Here is a 14560-nt window from a genome sequence, read left to right on the forward strand (position 1 = left end):
AAAACATTTTCAAAAATTTTACAAAAACCCGCACTGTCTCCCACTCGTCAGCTCTAGGAGGCCCAATGTTTCCATCCTTAAAGTAAGAAAGAAAATTGTAGTCCTCACTCTCCATTCGCCTAAAAGCCTTTTCAAATTTCTCAGCAGCCTCCAACATCATGTAAGTTGAATTCCATCGGGTTTGTACATCAAGGCACAACATTTTTTTACAATCAATTTTTTCCTTTTCTGCACATCTCTTAAACTTGTCTAATCTTGCAGGGGAGGAGCGCACATATCTAACAGCATTTCTAACCATTGTAATGGCATCATCACACTCCTTAAGACCCTCATTCACGACAAGATTTAGAATATGAGCACAACATCTCATGTGTATATACTTCCCTTCCAACATATTCTCCGTCAAAAAATGTCTCAAATATGCAATTGCAGTATCATTTGAGCTAGCATTATCAACAGTAACAGTAAATATCTTATCAATGCCCCAATGAAGGAGGCACGATTCAACATATTTTCCAATGGTATCCCCTCGATGATTAGGGATTAAACAAAAATTTATAATTTTCTTCTGTAATTTCCAATCACTATCAATGAAATGGGCAGTTAAACACATATAATTAAGATTTTGTACCGATGTCCACGTATCGGTAGTTAATGAAATCCTCATTCCCCCATCTTTGAATAACTTTTTAAGTTTGGCTTTTTCAGATGCAAATAGTTTCATACAATCTCTTGCAACTGTCACTCGACATGGCACTTTAAATCTAGGTTCAAGCAACCAAACCATCTTCTTAAATCCTTGCCCTTCAACAATTCTAAATGGTAATTCATCGAGAATTACCATCTCCGCAAGCGCCATCCTCACAGCCTCCTCACTATATTTATGAGTTACAAGATTTCTTAAAGAATTATCACTCTCTCCAAACCCCTCCGAGGATACCTCACCTGCCAATGTTGTTTGGTATTTATCTAAAGGCCCACGCTTATGAGGATTTTTGAGATATGAAGGTAGATGGTTTTGCATAGTTGAAGTTCCGTTCCTCTTCGAGTGGCAAGCGTATATCTTGCCACAATAATTGCACTTGGCCTTAGGATCATCTACGGAACAACCCTCAACTTTTGTAAAATGATCCCAAACAATTGACGGATTCTTCCCCTTCCGTTTCTTAGGAAGTGGACAATTACTACTATTAGGGGCACTTGAAGTCGAGAGTTTTGGTATTTGGGAGTTCGAATTAAGATCAATTGGACTTGACGAAGAATCCATCTAACATGTAAAAACAAGAAAGAACAAAAAATCACCCCAATTGTTAATTACACAGCAGCTAGTTTGCAACGTGGCAAACATCACAAATCTAAGATTCTAATCTACATTTTAGATCACTCATAAATCTCACAAATTATTTTACTTTCAATAAACATCACAAATTATTTATAACATAAAATTCATAAATTTTACTTTCAATAAATATCACAAATTATTTATAACATAAACATTCATAAATTTTACTTTCAATAAAAATCACAAATTATTTTTTTTCAACAAAATTACATCCAAATTCCAATCCGTGAATGGCAATGCACACTGCGAAAATCAATCAAAATTCTTCATCAAAATGATATTCACTATTTCAATCATCTCAAACAAAGCAAACACAATCCCTAACCCTAGATTGAAATACCAAATAAGAAAACAAAAACCCTAATCCAATAATTGATCCTCGGATTCTAAATAAAAAAATAAAAAATACTTATAAATAAATAAATATGAAAATCATACCTAAAAACAACAATGGAGAGTCGGTTTGACGGAGGAAGTCTCGCCGCTGCTGGACGGTGGACTGCTGGGCGTCGGTGAGCCGTGAGTAGCTGGAGTCGTGGATGGCGTCGTGGCGATGCGGCGTCACGGCTCGAACTCGAAGTCGTTGAAACCGAAGGTCCGAAACGGCGAAGCCGCGAAATCGTTAGCTGAGAGAGAGAGAGAGAGAGAGAGAGAGAGAGAGAGAGAGAGAGAGAGAGAGAGAGAGAGAGGGAGGCGGAAAGAGAGTGAGAGTGAGTCTGTGAGAGTCTGGGGGTTGGGGGCGAAGCTGCGAAGGGACAAAATATGCCCTAGGTCTGAACGGCGCCGTTCCGTTTAATTTTTTTTTTCTAACTTTAAGAATTAAACGACGTCGTTTCACTTATTTAAGTAAAACGGCGTCGTTTAATAAATTAATATATTTAAAAATATATATATATATACGGCGTCGGCCGATTTTTCGGTTTTTGGTTGGTTCAAACCGCAACCGAACCGGCCGACGCCGGTTTTGATGATTTATCACCGACGGCCGACCGGTTCCCTACCGGTTTCGGCCGGTTCCGAGCTCCGGCGGTCGGTCTGAGTCGGTCTCGGCCGGTTTTACAATTTTCTGTACAGCCCTAATCGGTGAGTCTATCATTTTCCTTCTTTTTTATAAAAGTAGTTAAATTTGATATCCACATAAGAAATTATTTTTTAATAGTAGACCATATTTTTTTCAATGAAAATGTTCGAGACTTGCATATTCTAAAACTTATATAGTATTACTCATAAATAAACTGATATCTTTTAAAGATCTTGACACAATAGTAATGCTAGGGACAAATTTTAAATGTACAAATCTCGCACAGACCTTTTATAAAAGTATAAATCTCACAAAGAAAAGAGAGTAAATTTTAACACTTTAATACAATAGAATCTAATTTTTTACAAAAACAACATTGGCAATTTGTAGATTTATGAATAGTTTGGATTCAGAGATGAGTTGAGATGGTTTGTTAATAGTAGAATAAAAGTTGAATTATTTATTATATTTTGTGTGGGAATTTGGGAAAACTATTTTAGAATTTGAAAAAATTGAATTGTTTATTATATTTTATATAAAAATTTAAAAAAATTATACTGATAAAATGAGATGAATTGAAGTGAGTTTATAAACGAGCCGTTAGAATTTATATATTTCATTATTTTTGACAGAAATATATAAGCGTAGGGGGCAAGGCTTTGGACCCAAGCCAAGCCCAACCCAACGTAGCATTACTGCATGGAGGATTAGTGCAATTTTGACAATGAAGAATGTTGTTAATAACTGCGTATGGAATAGGCTTAAATTAATATTGTTAAGAGGGGGCCCACTCCAATCTGATTGGCGTTTATATGATACTCGCTGAAAAAGGCGCGTGAAACCTCTTCGCCCCTTTCAAAATCTCGATTCCCTCTTTTGATGGCAACATCTCTCACCTCAATCCTCGATTTCTTTGATTAGAATATTATTACAAAATAAATATTTAAAAAAAAGAAAAAAAGAAAAAAATATTTAGAAGATTACACATCCAAACACATATAGACCTTTTCTTTTTCTGAGTCTCTTCTTTTTCTTCTTCCCTCTCTTCCCAGAACCTTCTCTCTCTCTGAAAGTCTCCCTCTTCCTCTTTTCTTTATCTCCCTCCATGAATTGTTTACAACGAATCAAACAACCCGGCTGGTTGTTCTTGGTCCTCGTGCTCTAGTACGATAAGAAGAAGAAGAAGAAGAAGAAGAAGAAGGGCGACAACAAACCCATTGGATTCTGTTCTTTACGAGTAGTTGCTCTTCCTATTTGTATCAAGATTCTGTTCTATTCCATTTAACTCAAAGAAGAAATCGCTGAAAAGGAAATTGGCGTGCCAGACGACTACGGCATAACCATGAAACCGGTTCAACCTCCACTGGCAGCGGGCAGCAATAGAGGGCTACGGGCACGTAGGCGGCAGGACCTAACCCTACCTCTCCCACAGCGAGACGCATCTCTAGCCGTCCCTCTCCCTCTCCCCCCATCCTCCGCCCCAAACTCTTCCTCCTCCTCCGCTTCATCGTCCTGTAATCCCAACGGCCGCAACGCGATCAACTTCTCCGAGCTCGAGCGAGCCAACCGTATCGGGAGCGGCAGCGGAGGCACCGTATACAAGGTGATCCACCGCCCCACGGGTCGCCTCTATGCCCTCAAGGTCATCTACGGCACCCACGATGACTCAGTGCGCCGCCAGATCTGCCGCGAGATCGAGATCCTCCGTGACGTCGACAACCCCAACGTCGTCAAGTGCCATGACATGTTCGACCACAACGGCGAGATCCAGGTCCTCCTCGAATTCATGGACGGCGGCTCCCTCGAGGGGAAACACATCCCTCGCGAGCCCGACCTCGCGGATCATGCCCGCCAGATCCTCTCCGGGCTCGCCTACTTACACCGCCGCCACATCGTCCATCGCGACATCAAGCCCTCCAATCTCCTCATCAACGCCCGAAACCAGGTCAAGATCGCTGATTTCGGAGTCGGCAGGATTCTTGAGCAGACCATGGACCCCTGCAACTCCTCGGTGGGCACCATTGCGTACATGAGCCCCGAGAGGATTAACACGGATCTAAACCACGGTAGATACGATGGCTACGCCGGTGATATATGGAGCTTGGGGGTGAGCATCCTGGAATTCTATGTGGGTAGATTCCCCTTCGCGGTGGAGAGGCAGGGCGATTGGGCCAGCTTGATGGTCGCCATTTGTATGTCCCAACCGCCAGAGGCCCCGCCCACCGCTTCCAGAGAGTTTCGGCACTTCATTGCCTGTTGTTTGCAGAGGGAGCCGGTTCGCCGCTGGAGCGCCTCGCAGTTGTTGAAGCATCCTTTCATTGTGAACAACAATCACACCCAGAGCCAGGTTCCTCGGAATCTCCATCAACTTTTACCTCCTCCACGCCCGCTTGCTTCCTAATCTTTTTCTTTCTTCTTTCATATGTTTTTCTTTTCTTTTCTTTTCCCCTTCAAGAATGATGATGATTTCGTGTAATTTTGATAAGATGGGTAAGTTTGATTTTTAGGGGCAGAAATTGGGGGGGGAGAACTGGATATGTTTCTAGTTTCAGTCAAGCAATCTCAATCTTGATCATGATCATTTGTCTTTGATAACGTTTGGTTGAAAAGAAAAATCTTCATCTCTAACGGAGGAGCCCAAGTTTTTATCGCTTTTTTTTAAAGCCTTTCTATTATACTCAGATTATTGTTGGTGTAAGAATTGGTTAAAGGGGATGTTGGGTATTTGGAGGGTTGCTGAATTTTTTCCATTTTCGGTTAAGATTGTTGTTAGCTTTTAGCTTTTCTTTCAACTAATATGTAGATTAGATTTTCTTTTGTGATATTTAAAGCATGAATCCCTCTTTTGTCTACCATTATGGTTGAGAAGTGAGAACAGAGAAAAAGGCAAAGGTGTTCTCTCTCTCACACACCCCCACACATTATTTCAATTGGGTCTGTTCACATTTTCATCTTGCTAGGCGGTTTTCACATTTTCACCATTGCTTTGTTTTTATGTGTTGTCTTGATTTTTGACTACTATTTTTGTCACACACACACAGATGGGGCTGTTGATCCTTAGGAGAAGCAAGAATTTCCTGGCCAATTGGAGTATAAAATGTTAAATTTTATAAATGGGTGTGTCTTATCGCCTGTGTCCATGGAGCTTCGTTGTCTGCTCCAAAGCTTTTTTTTTTTTTTGAACAACATGCTAATTGGATATTTTCCGCCTTTTCAAGATCATATTGGTCTGACCCTCTTCAAGGATTGTGCAGCAATATCAGTCCATGTCTGCATTGACTTTTTTCAAATTAATTTCACCTAAATTTCTATTAGAACCCTCTGACTGGTTCTCTGACTATAAATCATGTTATCAATGTATCTGTTTGTTTGTTTTTATGGACTGAAGTGGCATCTTGAATGGGTTTTATTTTATCAAACAGCACGCAAATGTACTGATGATGGAAATTTGGCAACATGGTTTTGGGTGTGTTGCCTGAACTGTGAGAAAAATAATGCCTATGCTCGAATTTAGGCGTCAAGAAATTTCATGGGTAAACTAGATTCTATTATATTTTCCTCTTCATCGGTGTAGGTACGGATTTGAGATCCTGCAAATGTGATCATGGTCATTTTAATATGCACTGGAAAATAGTAATTGACCATTTTTTTTTAATGATGGAGAACCACCCAATGGCAGAGTCCTTAGGACTCACCCATGGAACCTAAACTCCCGGAGAGGCTAACACAACAAGTCATCGCCATGACCGCCTACTTAAATCGCAGTTTGATTAGGGTGAATCGAACCTGGGACATGGGGCTCATGCACACAAGTTCACCCTTACCACTTGTGCTACCCACGGTTGGGTCAATTTTTGGCCAATTCTTGATAATGCAACAAATGGATTTCACCATTTCTCACTCATGCACACAAGTTCACCCTTAACCGCGGTGGGGTCAAGTTTTGGCCAATTCTTGATAATGCAACAAATGGATTTTACCATTTCTGGGTATCTATGTCATTAGTCATTACCTTTTGCATAGGGTTTCAGATGCTGCAGCATAGAGGATAGCCTTTGATTTTGAAGGATGAAATTCCTTGGATCTCGCTACTGTTTTATCTTGTTGCCTAAGAAGAATCACTTACCTATAATGGCTTGATTTGCACGCATTCATTGACTCTTATGTAGAAGGAATTATTGTATGAGCAGTCACATATTGCTAGTCTCAGAAGTTCCTGATTGTTGACAGTGATCTCTAAGACATGTATATATAAATATACTAAATATTGGATATTCGACAACGGATGAGCCTAGAATCTTCTTCTTTAACACTTTAATGGTCAATTTGGATAGATTTAATGTCCACGATTTTCTTGTATCATTTGTCAATCACAGCTTAGGTGTCTTTTGTACACATCCGGTGTATATGGGCTACGCCTTACTATGTTCTATCAGTTAAATCATTTGTTACTTATAAAATAAAATATAGAGAACTGATACCTTCTAAGATCCCAAGCTCAATTAAAGATAGTAGATGATAGCGTTAGAGATGGTAAGGTATTTAAGACCAGGGTTTTAGGCATGGTTAGTTTACTACTCTTCTGTTTGGTCCAGCTTAAATGTTTTAACATTGTAGTATACAAGGTGCTACACTGAGTGGAACTTTAAGATGCTCCAGCAAATAGCAGCCCAGGCTTCAGGTTGAATGTTGGCTTCTTGCAACACATTTCTGCAACGTTTTTTCTTGGTGTAGCACTAAACGTATGAGAAGATTGGCATCACAGACGCATCAAACATCCAATCAGATAGTATGCAACGCGTTTCATTTGCTGATCAGAAATTTTCATTTTGGGCTGTTCTCTGTTTATAAGATCATTTTTTTTTCACTGCTGAAGCCATCAAACACTGTTGTGTTTGTTTATTTTAATGCATGAGTCTCAGTTTATGACGGTGAATATTTTCGAATGAAAGGACAGGTTGCACATATTCTCCACCTTTTTCAGACACATGGGCCAGCTTTTAACACTATCACTAAAAGTTGCACAAAGTTGCATATCATTAGTTTTTTTTTTTTTTTTTTTGCGCTCTCTCTCTCTCTGTCGCTGTCGCTCTCCCTCTCCCATTCCATTTATTGATTCTGAAGTTTGGGAGATAAGGGAGTGAGAGAGTGCGTTAGGCATGATGATAAAGATCCACATATTTCTTTAGGAACCCAACCGCCACCGATGTAAAATGAGGAAATCAGATTTGGTAGGTTTTGTAAGGTGGATTTGCATCCCATGGTGGAAATGGGTTTGAGGATTCAGTTTCCTTCTCCCTTATTGGTAAAGACATAAAGCAGATGATAAAGAGTTGCAAATGACGATACCAATGTCATAATCTCCCGAGTATGGAAGCCGTGTGTACATTCCAAGTGTCATTGCTGCTGCTTGTCCTAATCAGTTTCGAGTACCAAACAAACACCTTTGTGATCCTTTTTGCCATATCTTACAAACAGGTCTGGACTTCTGGGTTCCTTCTTCATTGTCTGCTCTCTCTTTGGATATATATATATATATATAAAGAGCAGTGATAAACTCACAATATTTTACGCAACATTTTTTACAATACATTATAAAATAAGGGTATTTTTGTAAAATGATGTTAGTTTTATAAGATATTTTATAAAAATACCCCTCCTTTTAAAACATTGTTGTATAAAGTGTTGTGTGTTTATCATTTCTTATATATAAATGTGAGAAATTTACTTTCTTTTGATATGCGATTCACTTTTTTTACAACGACATGAGCAAAACTTTTATATTTCGAACTTGTCTTATAATGTGTTATTAGATGATTAAAGATTATTTATTATATTTTATATATAAACTAATCATCTAATATTACATCATGAGATGATAAGAGGATGATAAAAATTAAAATGATGAATAAAATTTTTCATATATATAAATCAAAACACTAATATCTTTTGTTATTATGTTGAGAATGTCAAAAAAACCGACTAAACAACTATGACTCTTATTTTCTGACGACGTGATGTTTTATTTTCCCATTGGTACAATCAAACGTTTTGACTTCTAACCGCGACATATCATTTCTTCCTCAAACTGCCTTTGCCTGGAATCCCCCCTCATCGTTTTCTCAGTCATCTCGAGGTCTTTTAAAATTCTTTGCCCAAATAATTACTCGTTGGCATTTACTTTTTTTCTTTCACACTTCTCATAGAGACTATTAAATATTATAAGATTCACGTGTTATTTCCAAGAGTTTTGTTATATATAATTATTTTTATATATTCTTTATGAATTCTACTGATTTGATTGGTCAAAATATTTATTTTATATTAAAAAAAATATACAGTCAATCAAATCAATGAAATGGAATACGCAAAAGTGACTGTATATAAAAATTTTGTATTTCTAACTTTTTGTGAATTGGGTAAAAAATGATTTGAAGAGATAATTACGTGAGAACTTAATTTATAAATCGTCCAACTTGCAGATGAGTTTGTTCATCTTACTTGATGATGACAATGAACCTTACGACATTAGACTTTTAATTAGTGGCGTGACGAAAGTATATTTATGCACAGAAACATAAGGGCCTCATTTGGGTGCAATTGTGTGCTATAATACATAGAGTATTAGATGGTACGCAGGAACTCAAAAGAATTCCCTTCATAATTTTATACCGCGTGTAAAATTTTTTACAGCTGTGTGAATTTAGGCACATTGTCGAACTATGTAAATTTTATGTTTTTTATTTTATTTTTCTCTCATCGTTCTTAACACTTTTTACAGAAATTATGTTTGACACAAACAAATAATATTAGACTTTGGTCTTAATCATTAGATATATTTTTACTTCTTCCCTCCTAAACATGCAAACATTTCTCTTTTCATTTATATTCTTTCGTGAAGTTTCAAAACACGCTATATTTGGGGTGGACACACTTCACTTATTAGTAGTAAGTGATTTTGCTGCTAATTTACACGGTAAAATGAATATTATAAATATATGTTGCTTGAATAATTATGATTTAGAAATATATCGTAAATAACCATCTTCTAAGGTAGTTTTAGATCCGTTTGATTACGCAATTTAAATGAAAAGAGATGAAATGTTTTGTTAAAAATTAAATAAAATATTATTATAATATAATTTTTTTAATATAATTTTTATTTTAAGATTTGAAAATGTTGAATTATTTATTATATTTTATGTAAGAATTTAAAAAAATTATAATGATTATATGATATAAGATAGTTTGATTATTTCCATTGTTCCACGTCTCATGGCCTGCTCTGTCGGCCCGACCACCTTCCGATTCAGTCTCCGGTACCCACTATTCCCTCTTTTGTGTTCTTCTGCACTACTGTCATATATATATATATATATAAAAATAACAAAACTTTATTTATTCCCTCAAAAAAAAAAATTGTGTATCTCATTTTCTCGATCTACCCAATAAAAAAAGTCAATTTTCTCGTATGTAGACTCTGCAAACTGCTTAGCATGATCCCCCCAAAGCAAAAAAATGGCAAGTAGCTCAGGTTTGGGTGTCTTTTTCTCTGGTGCATATCTGCTCAACACGTTATGCTTCTTTTGCATATACTAATCAACGATGATGATGATGATCATTAGGAAAAGTCTAACCAGCACTTGAGTACCAGCAGCCCCAAAAAGTAAACGCTGAAAAAAGAGATGAGAAATTTTTATGGGGAAAGAGAGAACCTCCACCCGAGCTGCCTTTTATTTTATTTTATTTCATTTTATCTCCAACCAAAAAAAAAAGAACCATACTTGTCAACGTCGCTCCCTCATTGCCTTCCTCCCATCAAGGGTCAATGGGTTTTCAGTAGTACTGCTATCCCCCAATGTTGTTCGAGCTTTAGTCCCCAAAAGGTAAACGGTGATATGTCCATTTACATGGTACAGGTGCCACCACTCTTGTCCTGTCTTCTTCTTATTCCTCCTATTGTCTTGTCGTCCCGGTGACAAGGGAAGGGAGAGTACAACAGTAGAGATTCCCCTGGCTCCTGCTTATCCGCGATGTTTGTCAGACTGTTTACGGTTCTGATTCTTCTGTCTTCCTCTGTTTCTGCTGCCGCAGCTGCCTGCAACCCCCTCGATCGCGACTCTCTCGTCTCCTTCTCCCACAACGTTTCTCCCGCTTCCTCTCCTCTCAACTGGAGTTCTTCCGCCGATTGCTGCGACTGGGAAGGGATATCTTGCAAGGCTATCGATGACAAAGGCGATCTTCGGGTCACCCATCTTTTGTTACCCTCCAGAGCCCTCGCCGGCACCATCTCCCCATCTATCACGAACCTTAGCTATCTCACCCACCTCAATCTTTCCCGAAATAGCCTCATGGGTTCTGTTCCTTCCGGATTGTTCTCATCCCCGATTCAGCTCCGTATCCTTGATTTGAGCTATAACCGTCTGTCCGGCGAATTCGCGTCATCCTCCTCGTCCTTCAGCAGTGGTGCCTTCCAGGTTTTGGATTTATCTAGCAATCGGTTCTATGGGGCAATCCCGTCTGCATTTTTCAACCTGGCGGTAGCAGCGGACACTTTGACAAGTTTCAACGTGAGTAACAACAGCTTCACGGGCTCTATTCCCACCTCTACCTTCGGTGTTAGTAACTCTTCACGCAACTCGGTCAGGTTCTTGGATTTCTCCTCCAATGAATTCAGTGGTCAAATTGTCCGTGGGCTTGGATTATGTTCCGTGCTGAAGATTTTCCGAGCCGGTTACAACGATCTCTCGGGACCCCTTCCACCTGACATTTACGATGCTGCGGCACTCGAAGAAATCTCGATACCTGCTAATAATCTCTCCGGAACTATTGGCGATGGTATCCTCCGCCTCACTAACCTCAAAATCCTCGAACTATACTCTAACCAATTGCAAGGCCCCATACCCAGGGATATTGGCAAGCTCTCCAACATGGAACATCTGCTTCTTCACATCAACAAGCTCACTGGTTCTCTGCCCCCATCTCTTTCGGATTGCATCAATCTCATCACATTGAATTTACGGGTGAACCAATTGGTGGGAAATATCGCTGCCTTCGACTTCTCCCCTCTTGTCAGCCTCAATACCCTTGACCTCGGCAACAACCAGTTCACCGGTAACTTCCCTCCAAGCCTTTACTCTTGCAAGTCACTAAAAGCTGTTAGAATGGCCAGTAATAACCTCACAGGGCAGATACTGCCCGACATAGTTGCGCTGCAATCTCTCGTTTTCCTCTCTGTTTCTAACAACACGCTGACAAACTTCACCGGGGCAATCAGGAATCTGATGGCCTGCAAGAACCTTAGTACTCTTTTAGTCTCCAAAAATTTCTATGGTGAACTAATGCCAGGTGATGACGACACATTGGATCCAGAGGGATTCCAAAATATCCAAATTTTAGCTTTGGGTGGTTGCGGTTTCCCTGGTGAAGTGCCCAACTGGCTTGCTAAGCTTAAGAAACTTCAGGTCTTGGACTTGTCTGTTAATAGGTTCGGAGGTTCAGTTCCTGCTTGGTTGGGTAGTCTGCCTATGCTTTTCTACATAGACTTGTCTGCTAACCTCCTCACAGGAGAATTTCCCGTGGAGCTCTGCCAACTGCCAGCGCTTTTGTCACAAGAGGCTTATGAAAACTTTCAAATGGGCCAGACTCATCTGGAATTGCCAGTCTTTGTTATGCCCAACAATGCCAGCAAGCAACAGTACAATCAGCTTTCCAGCATTCCTCCAGCTATATACCTGAATAACAACAGCCTTAGTGGCAATATCCCTTCTCAGATTGGGCAATTGAAGGTTCTTCATGTGTTGCATCTCAATGACAACAACTTCTCTGGCAATATTCCAGATCAAGTTTCTAACCTCAAAAACTTGGAGAGGTTGGATCTCTCCTCAAACCACCTATCTGGCCAAATCCCTGCTTCACTTAAAGGTCTAAATTTCTTATCTTGGTTCAGTGTTGCAAACAATAATCTTCAAGGACCAATACCGGTGGGAAGTCAGTTTGACACTTTTCCCGCTTCCAGTTTTGCCGGGAATCCACGGTTGTGTGGCACAATCCTGCAGCGCTTTTGCCCTAGTTCACAAAGAGTTGAAACTCATAAAGGCTCAAACAAAAGGCTTATTATTGGAGTCCTTGTGGCCTTTTTGGGAACTGGTTTTATTTTCACCGTGCTAGCAATGTGGATATTGTCTAAGAGGAGGGTAATTCCAAGAGCGGACACTGACAAGATTGATTCTGAGTCAATTTCTAGCAACTCCAATCCACTGGTTCCTCTTGGGGTTGACAAGGATACCAGCATGGTAGTATTGTTCCCAAACAATGCTAATGGAATCAAGGATCTCACTATATCTGAAATCTTGAAAGCCACAGAAAATTTTAGTCAGGCTAACATCATAGGCTGTGGGGGTTTTGGTTTGGTTTATAAAGCAACATTGACAAATGGCAGCAGGTTGGCTATTAAAAAACTCTCAGGAGATTTGGGACTGATGGAAAGGGAATTCAAAGCAGAGGTAGAGGCTCTGTCCACAGCCCAACACAAGAACCTGGTTGCCTTGCAAGGTTATAGCATGCATGAGGGCTCTCGGCTACTAATGTATTCCTACATGGAGAATGGAAGTCTGGATTACTGGTTGCATGAGAAGGCCGATGGTGCATCTCAACTAGATTGGCCAACTCGACTGAAAATTGCACAGGGAGCAAGCTGCGGGGTGGCTTACATGCACCAGATATGCGAGCCACACATTGTGCATCGTGACATCAAGTCCAGCAACATCCTCCTTGATGACAAGTTTGAAGCACATGTTGCAGATTTTGGATTGTCCCGATTGATTAATCCGTATCAGACTCATGTTACAACTGAGCTTGTTGGTACCTTGGGGTACATTCCCCCTGAGTACGGGCAATCATGGGCAGCCACTTTGAGGGGAGACATGTACAGTTTTGGGGTTGTTATGCTTGAGCTACTCACTGGGAAGAGGCCTATGGAGGTATTCAAACCGAAGATGTCCAGGGAGTTGGTTGTCTGGGTGCAGCAACTGAGAAGTGAAGGCAAACAAGACCAAATCTTCGACCCTCTCCTTATAGGGAAGGGCTTTGAGGAGGAGATGCTGCAGGTCCTTGATATGGCCTGCATGTGCGTCAGCCAGAATCCTTTCAAGAGACCAACCATCCAGGAAGTTGTCGATTGGCTGAGGAATGTAGGGGCAATCCCCCTAGACCAGAATAAGGAGTAGTGTACAATTCCCTTCAACACAACTTTTGAAAAGATATGTATACTTGTAACAAAATTGCATCTATTAAAGCAGATTTTATGCCACTTTACCTTTCAAACATCTTTTGTCCCATTATGTTGCTTTGAAGATGAGATCAAGTGATTCAGTCCTTAGGAACCTCTAACTAGGGATTGATGACCTATGTTATAAAGGTAATCACTTGCCTATCTGGTTGTACCTAATGTAGAGTTTTACTGCTTTGCTCATAACCTGTCATGTAAATAATTGTTTTAGAACAAATTTTGATACCTCAATTGGACTAAAAATGATGAAAGGTCTCTGAGGATGCTCATGTTTAAACTTGTCAATCTGTTAGGTATAACTCTTTCAATTGGAATCTGTCAATTACTCTGTTTTCTAGTTATCTAGATCATCCAAAGATCTGCAATGGTGTAGATATTTTGTCTTCAATATTCAAGCATGGACAAGATGAGAAGCACCCCTCTTTCTTAATGTTGGGAATTTTTCATATGTTTCTTGAACGTAATCATAGTTTCAATGCATTCCTGAACAGCAGTGCAGGTTCTCCAATGAAGTATGTAGTTGGAACCATCCTCTTGAGATCCTACTAGATCTATGCGGACATGAGAAATTTGTGTTTTATTTACCATGCTAATTGAATAAAACAGTCTCGCCTCGTATTAGGACAGTTACCTTGTTTCACTGAATCCTGTAATTTGTATGTGAAATTCATTGACGTTTCTGTCAAATCTCCAGCACTGGGAAGGGTGTTTATCACCTGTATTTCTGAGTGCAAAATTGCTTGGTGCACGGGTAAACGGACCATGCACATAGCAGAAGTCTTTCTTCTTCCAAAAAAGAAATACATGTTATCCGAAGAGAGTTTTTAGAATAAGTGATGATTTTACAGAAAAGAATAGTCCAATTGAACCTATCTACTTCCATTCCATCTTAATTCATGCTCTTTGT

At 39.6% G+C, this 14560-nt stretch overlaps 2 protein-coding genes across 2 annotated transcripts; both read left to right on the forward strand.

The window, feature by feature from the left end:
• The first annotated feature begins 3338 nt into the window (after positions 1–3338).
• Positions 3339–4991, forward strand: LOC121257627 (mitogen-activated protein kinase kinase 5-like). The gene has a single exon (XM_041158745.1). It carries the CDS (start codon positions 3706–3708, stop codon positions 4762–4764), a length of 1059 nt encoding a protein of 352 aa, XP_041014679.1. The 5' UTR covers positions 3339–3705; the 3' UTR covers positions 4765–4991.
• Positions 4992–9890: 4899 nt separating this feature from the next.
• On the forward strand, positions 9891–13922 carry LOC121257634 (tyrosine-sulfated glycopeptide receptor 1). The gene has a single exon (XM_041158757.1). The coding sequence runs from the start codon at positions 10397–10399 to the stop codon at positions 13589–13591; it is 3195 nt and encodes a 1064-aa protein (XP_041014691.1). The 5' UTR covers positions 9891–10396; the 3' UTR covers positions 13592–13922.
• The last annotated feature ends 638 nt before the right edge of the window (positions 13923–14560 follow it).

The sequence above is a fragment of the Juglans microcarpa x Juglans regia genome, chromosome 1D, assembly GCF_004785595.1.
Source record: "Juglans microcarpa x Juglans regia isolate MS1-56 chromosome 1D, Jm3101_v1.0, whole genome shotgun sequence".
In the NCBI taxonomy this organism is placed as follows: domain Eukaryota; kingdom Viridiplantae; phylum Streptophyta; class Magnoliopsida; order Fagales; family Juglandaceae; genus Juglans; species Juglans microcarpa x Juglans regia.

Bases quoted from the DNA above. Each gene is read 5' to 3' on its own strand.
- LOC121257634 (XM_041158757.1), top strand. From the start codon at position 10,397: ATGTTTGTCAGACTGTTTACGGTTCTGATTCTTCTGTCTTCCTCTGTT.
- LOC121257627 (XM_041158745.1), top strand. From the start codon at position 3,706: ATGAAACCGGTTCAACCTCCACTGGCAGCGGGCAGCAATAGAGGGCTA.